At 50.4% G+C, this 7,006-nt stretch overlaps 1 protein-coding gene across 10 annotated transcripts in view; it reads left to right on the top strand.

The window, feature by feature from the left end:
* Window positions 1–1,616: 1,616 nt before the first annotated feature.
* Window positions 1,617–7,006, top strand: part of RBFOX2 (RNA binding fox-1 homolog 2) — a 346,684-nt gene continuing 341,294 nt past the window's right edge. For 3 of the 10 annotated variants that reach the window (XM_073557988.1, XM_073557992.1, XM_073557991.1), the window contains exon 1: window positions 1,617–1,842. In XM_073557988.1, coding sequence (XP_073414089.1) covers window positions 1,816–1,842 — 27 coding nt within the window. In that variant the 5' untranslated portion in view covers window positions 1,617–1,815. Of the gene's footprint in view, window positions 1,843–1,870; window positions 2,037–7,006 lie in introns of those variants that run through there. The other 7 variants (XM_073557990.1, XM_073557993.1, XM_073557986.1 and 4 more) reach the window with 6 other exon arrangements.

Below are 7,006 nucleotides of genomic sequence, written 5' to 3'. Positions count from 1 at the left end.
AAATGAATGGTAAAAAAAAACTGCTGTGTAGATGTTGCGGAAAAATCCGCGTGGATTTGCTGCGGTTTTGAAACCGCAGAAAGAATTGACATGTCAATTCTTTCTGTGGAATCCTATCTCCACCATTGTGGAGATGGTGAATCCGCAGGACCAAACCGCAGATAATCCGCAGGTCTTTTGACCTGCGGTTTATCTGCGGTTTTTGTAAAATCCGTGCGGATTAATCCGCAGCGTCTGCACACAGCCTAAGAATGTGGTTTTGAGCACCTTGAGGCCATGTGCACACGATGCATTTTCCTGCGGATCCTACCGCGCAGAAACGCTGCGGATCCGCAAAGTGATTTACAGTACAATGTAAATCAATACAAAAAACCTGCTGTGCAGACGCTGCGTTTTTTTCTGCGTGGTTTTTGTGTGGTACAAAAAATGCAGCATGTTACTTCTTTTGTGCGGTTTTCCACCTGCTCCATTCTCCAAATCCGCAGGGGGAAAACCGCAGTGGAAAACCGCACAAAAAACGCAAGAAAACTGCACAAAAAAAGGAAGAAATCCGCAGGAAAAATGCGGGTCATTTGACCTGCGGAGTTCTTCAAATCTGTGCGGAAAAATCCGCAGGCGGAGAATCCATGTGTGCACTTAGGGGTGCAGTTCTTAGAATGGTGTCACTTTTGGGTATTTTCTATCATATAGACCCTTCAAAGTGGCTTCAAATGTGATGTGGTCCCTAAAATAAAATGGTGTTGTAAATGAGAAATCGCTGGTCAACTTTTAACCCTTATAACTTCCTAACAAAAAAAAAAAAATTTGGTTATAAAATTGTGCTGATGTAAAGTAAACATGTGGGAAATGTTATTTATTAACTTTTTTGTGTGCTGTATCTCTGGAAAATTGTGAAATTTTCACAATTTTTGCCAAATTTCTGTATTTTTCACAAATAAACGCAAGGTATATGAATGAAATTTTACCACTGACATGAAGTACAATATGTCACAAGAAAACAATGTCAGAATCACCGGGATCCATGGAAGCATTCCAGAGTTATTACCTCATAAAGTGACTGGTCAGATTAAAAAAAAAAAAAAAAAGAGGCTCGGTCATTAAGGGGTTAAACGGGGTCTGTGACTAAACAATGGCCAGGGTGTGATATGGGGGATGAGAGGCCAATGAAGGCGGCAGCAGGCGCTAGCACCACCGTGCCATGTTTACTGCATGGTGTGAACGGATCTTATGGCTGTGTGTGCACACGTTTCAGCGGCCTTTTTTTCAGCGTGGAATTAACCCAAAAACACTAGGATATTCTTATTCCCTTTAGGATTTGCTGTGCGTTGACAGTCGCAGTATGTGTTTTTGAGCCATTGAATGCAGAGGGAAAAAGCACCAAAAACGTTGCGGGTTTCTACAAGCAACTACTGAAGGTGTGCACAGAGCCCTAGCATGGTCCGGCACCACAGCGCAGTGTGCGCAGACAGGCCTGCTCCCGCCATACTGCGCTGCCCCCTCCCTCCGCCATGTGTAATGGGATACGGGTCCCTTGTAGTGAGCCAGGCAGGAGAGGACGGGGGAGGGGAAGGAAGAGCTGGAGGAGGACTGGGAGCACTCGGGAGGGGGAGCAGGAGGAGGAGGAGGAGTGGCGGAGCAGTGATAAATTGCCCCTGGTGTCAAAAGGAGGAGCTTGATCCTGAGAGAAAGGGAGCAAAGAAAGCAAGGAAGGCGCCGTCCACAAGGGCAGCCGAGAACCGTGCAGGACCGCAGCCCAGGACTCTGCCCTCAGCCGTCTCTGCCCTCTGCCGTACGGGCTGCCGTCTCTGCTGGTTTATGGAGAAGAATAAAATGGTCTCGCAGGTAGGCTGCAGTGTGTCCTGCCCATATTGGGCCATTGCGCCGCGCTGCCCCCTCCCACGCTTTGTGTTGGTGTAATTGGCCCCATGTGCGGCCGCGCACCGTGCGCGGAGCTGCGTCTTCCGTCCCCATCTTGTCTTTGTGCCTCGGACTGTGCGGCAGTGATTGTGCGGCCCCGTCCCAGGTGACTGCCCCAGGTGCGTGCACGGCGGCTCTGCCCGGGGCTGTGGGAGCCCCGCTTTACCGCCTGCGCCGGCCACGTTCCAGTAGGTGTCTCCTGAGGGGGGGCGGGGGCCAGACTGCAATCTGAAGGTTATTGTGGTGGTGGAGCTCGGCCATTCCTCGTACAGCAGCGCGTCGTGTGTGGCGGGGGCTCGGGGGAAGCCCGCACCTTCCAGCTGCGGAGAACGGCCCTGACCGCACCGCCGGCCCCGCTAGCAGGGGCGATGGTCGCGTTTGGCTGCAGGACCTTGTCCTTGTGTCGCCGGGCACCGTTACCGCGTCATTAGTGACAGTGCGGTGCAGGCCGCCTGCGGAGAGCGCCAGTGACGCAATAACCGTCTGGCCCAGGCGTCCCCGGTGTATGACTGCAGCTCCGTGTATACGGGGGCTCCTCCGGAGCTGGACTCCGTGCTTCCCCCTGCCCTCGGGCGCGGTGGATGTGGGCAGGGTACCGCAGACCTGGAGCGGCTGTGGTCCCCGTGCCATGGGGCGGCGTGGTCCCCGTGCCATGGGGCGGCGTGGTCCCCGTGCCATGGGGCGGCGTGGTCCCCGTGCCATGGGGCGGCGTGGTCCCCGTGCCATGGGGCGGCGTGGTCCCCGTGCCATGGAGCGGCCAGGTCCCCGTGCCATGGGGCGGCCAGGTCCCCGTGCCATGGGGCGGCGTGGTCCCCGTGCCATGGGGCGGCCAGTGTCATGGAGCGGCTGTGGGGTCCCGTGCCATGGAAGACTGAGCGCCGCTCTGCGGAGGCCACTGCATCGGAGCCTTTGTGAGGGGAGCAGCTGTTACTGCGATCTGCCCCATATGGCTCGCTGTTATCGGTGTGCTGTTACTGTGAGCGTTCCGCCCTCATATAGCTTGGTGAAGTTTTCTTGGTCATCCCCAGCCTGATAATCAGGGCTTGACTTTCTTCTGAATACTTGGCTTGAATATACTTTTTCCATAAGATGATGATCTCCTAGTAATGCCGTCATCTTGTAGAGTTGGGGTAGTGGCTCCCGTTCTTTCATGCTGTTCACCATTCATGAGAGGGATGTCCCCAATTGGGGTAACGCTTGTGCACCCCTGCCCTCCTGGCTGCTGGATTGGGACACACTGTGGGATCAGTGACCACTGCGTTATTTCCCTTAGGAAGTGTGACCCTTCCTTTGCTCGTGTTCCCTCCCAAGCTCTAACCGGCATGTGCAGACCCTCTACTGCAGTGTAGGGAGCTATCCCATCTTGCATTCCTGCAGGAAAATCCTCCATTAGTGACGCTGCTGAAGTTGGTTTCTTCTGCAATTATTTAGTTTTTTTACAGATTTAACAAATCTAAAGTCACAGTAATAAAATACTTCAGCGAGGTGACTACACTTAAAAGCAGCTTAAAAAATGGGCGTCAACGGGCATTACTGAAAGGGTTAAATGCTGGCCCTTGGTCTCACACTGCAGACAGATGCCCTACATTAATGCAGGCCCCTCCAGCCTGGCCCAAAGGGTTCTGGGCATCATTGTGGCCAAATGGCTAACTTTCACTGGTTTGAGAAAGTTACTGGTGTTTAAGAGGTTAAATGACTGGGCCACTAAAAACCCCTGTTACTTATTCAAGTCTGTGAAAATTGGCTGTTTGCCCACATTGATGCCAATTCTGATGCCGTTAACCTGTTAGGCCAGGCTGGAGGGGCCTGCATTAATGTAGGGCATCTGTCTGCAGTGTGACACCAGTGGGCAAAAGTCATATAACCCTTTCAGTAATGCCCTTCAGTGCACATTTTTGTACCGGTTTTATAATCTGTGGCTGCTTCTTTGTGTCCTCGCTGCATTTTTATTGTCATTTTTGTTCTTAAACCTGTAAACAAACAGTAGAAATAATTGCTGGATAGGAAACTGCTGCAGGGCCGTTGTCCATTAGGTACAGTAGAAGCACCTTCTATAGTGCGTGATCACAGACAGCAGAGCTAATACACTCTCTGGAGGGGGACGAACACTTTAATCGATGCTCTTCCCTGGCAGCAGTATGTTAAAAAATGTCTCCCCTCTCTCTCTGCCAGGAGTCTCTGCCGCTGTCATGTTGATAATGTGGCAGCCAATCAGTGAGCTTAGCTGATCTAAAGGAGGGCACTCCATCCATGCTGGGGGAGTTCCCTGACTGGCTGCTGTCCTGTCAACTTCGGTGCCACCGTCAATCCTAGGCACCAGGAGAAGTGGTGGAGCTTTGTCGTGGAGTACAGAGCGGGTTGTAAACAGTACAGCTAGGGCAGAATGCTGTATGACAGGAGACCACCCCTTAGGTTTTATTAAGGGTCTGGAAAGAAGGTGTAATTTTTTTTTTTTTTTTTTTTTTTTTTTTTTCTCTCCTCTTGTCATGTAGTCCTGATCTGCACTACTCTATGCACCTGTATGGACATTCAGATGGCTTTTTCTTTTCTCCTGTACGTGGAAAATAATAGCTGTGGTGTCTCTATGGACGACACTAGAAACCCTCAGGGTCCAAACAGATTCAAGCAAAGAGGGTTACCTCCACGAGGAACTCTTAAAACATAACTTTTATTCCTTAGAATGAATACAACCCTAGACAATAAACATCAACATATATTAAGTGCTTGTGCTAATTTAAAAACATGGTAGTCTCACCCAATTGACAATACTTGTCAGTAGCCAGGTTTGTATATCAATCAGTCACTGATGTTTGGATGATCAAGAGGAACAGGAGCCCTAATATTGCACTAACAGTGGTATAAATGCACAGGGGGAAGAAGAATAAGGGAGGGTTCCGTCCTTTCACTCCGTCATACCCCTGTAAAGCTCCCGTCCTTACAAGGACAGTACCCAAGTCTGTCCTGCTACTGACATCCCACCAGAGTATATAAATTCTCAACGCTTCCCAACACGTTTTTTCCCCGATTATGGGGATTAATCGGGATCAAGAAATATTGTTATATGATGGGTGTGTAGGGACCACGCAGTGGTGAGTGTCCCAAATCCATATGCATAAATATGCCAAATGACCCGTGTGGGACTGTGGGTGGAAGATGATCTAAGGGGGCTGACATGTGCAAGGCTCATATACAGGGGTTGGACAAAATAATGGAAACGCCTAATTTTTTGGCATCATCTTTGAACATGTTATAAACATGCCGACCGTGACATATGGTAATGTTTTGTAGTTGATTATTTGTGTTGTATGTAAATTAGCTGTTTGTTTTGCAGAATTGTAAGAACATTGATTAGAACCTGATACCAATGGCCGACCTCTCGGATTTTCAAAGAGGCCAAATTGTTGGTGCTCGTATGGCAGGCGCTAGTGTAACAAAGTGCCTGTATGCTTGGCGTGTCAAGAGGTAATGACTGCGTTTGAAAGAGAAGGAAAAACGTCCGCAGCAAAGCACAGGTCCGGTCGAAGTTGTCTGAGGGAGACTGTCGGACTCTAAAGCGAATTGTGAGAGGATCGCAAGACCAAGTTTCCAAAAATCACTGCTGAGGTCAATGGACACCTACAGAACATAGTTTCCACGAAAACTTTGTCGGGAGCTGCACGAATCTGGATTCCACGGAAGAGCTGCTTTGAGTGACAAATGTTTCCTAGCGCTTAGGGTACGTGCACACGCTGCGGATTCTGCTGCAGATCTGCAGCGGTTTTGGCCCTGCGGATCCGCAGCAGTTTCTGCTGTGATGTACAGTACCATAATATCCTATGGGAAATGGAAACCGCAGTGCAGACGGTGCGGATTTGCTGCGGTTTCTAATCCGCAGAAAGAATTGAGATATCAATTCTTTCTGCAGTTTACCATCTCCTCCATTGTAGAGGTGATAAATCGCAGGCTAATCCGCAGGTCTTTTGACCTGCGGATTTTGCAAAATCCGCACGGATCAATCCGCAGCGTGTGCACATACCCTTAGTGGTATAGAAACCTCCAGAATTGGTCCCTTGAGCAGTCGAAACGTGATATTCTCAGACGAATCATCGTTTACCCTATTTCCGACCTCTGGCCGAGTGTACGTTTGGAGACAGCCGAAAGAAGCATTCCATCCAGACTGGCTTCCCCAACCGTAAAACATGGCGGCGGTTCTGTGATTATCTGGGGTGCTATTTTGTGGAGATCTGCCGGGCCAATGATATCCCTACATGGAAGAATTAACAGCCGCGATTATTTAGGCATTTTGGGTGACCAAGTGCATCCTATGGTTCAAGCACTGTTCCTGGAGGGGAACGCCATCTTTCAGGATGATAATGCACCAATTCATACAGCTAGAATCGTTGAAGCATGGCACGAGGAACATTGTAATGAAGTTGAGCATCTCATCTGGCCCCCACAATCCCCAGACCTCAACATTACTGAGCATTTATGGCAGATTTTTGAGTTTCAAGTTAGGCCGGTTTCACATTTGCGTTAAAGGCCGCAGCGTCGGCCTGCGCACGGCCACCGCTAAGCCCCGCCCCTGCTACACCGGTAGCTCCGCCTCCGGGAGCATGACTCTGCATGCGTACCCTATCTTTATCACTGAGGATGCAGGCCGTGTGCAGTATGCGTTTGGCGGCGCCTGTCCTTTTGACAGTGCGCCGAGCGCAACCAAATTGCAACAGGTTGCGTTTGGCGTTGGTCGGCATACCGTCAAAAGGACGCAGGCGCCACCAAAATGCATACTGCGCACGGCCTGCGTCCTCAGTGATAGGGGACGCATGCAGCGTCATGCGCCCGGAGGCGGAGCTACCGGCGGAGGCGCTGCAGGGGGCGGGGCTTAGCGGCGGTCCTGCGCAGGCCGACGCTGTGGCCTTTAACGCAAATGTGAAACCGGCCTTAGACGTCGATTTCCGCCGCCATCGTCGCTCAAAGGGTGTTTTAACTGAAGAATGGGCTAAAATTCCTTTGGAAACAATTCACACTTTGTATGAATCCATACCTCGGAAAATCGAGGCTGTAATCACTGCAAAAGGTGGACCTACACCATATTAAACTAACTTTTGTT

Source organism: Dendrobates tinctorius, unplaced genomic scaffold (genome assembly GCF_039654945.1).
Source record: "Dendrobates tinctorius isolate UK_male_01 unplaced genomic scaffold, ASM3965494v1 ptg000012l, whole genome shotgun sequence".
Classification (NCBI taxonomy): Eukaryota; Metazoa; Chordata; class Amphibia; order Anura; family Dendrobatidae; genus Dendrobates; species Dendrobates tinctorius.
This window is presented reverse-complemented; position numbering and strand designations above follow the sequence as displayed.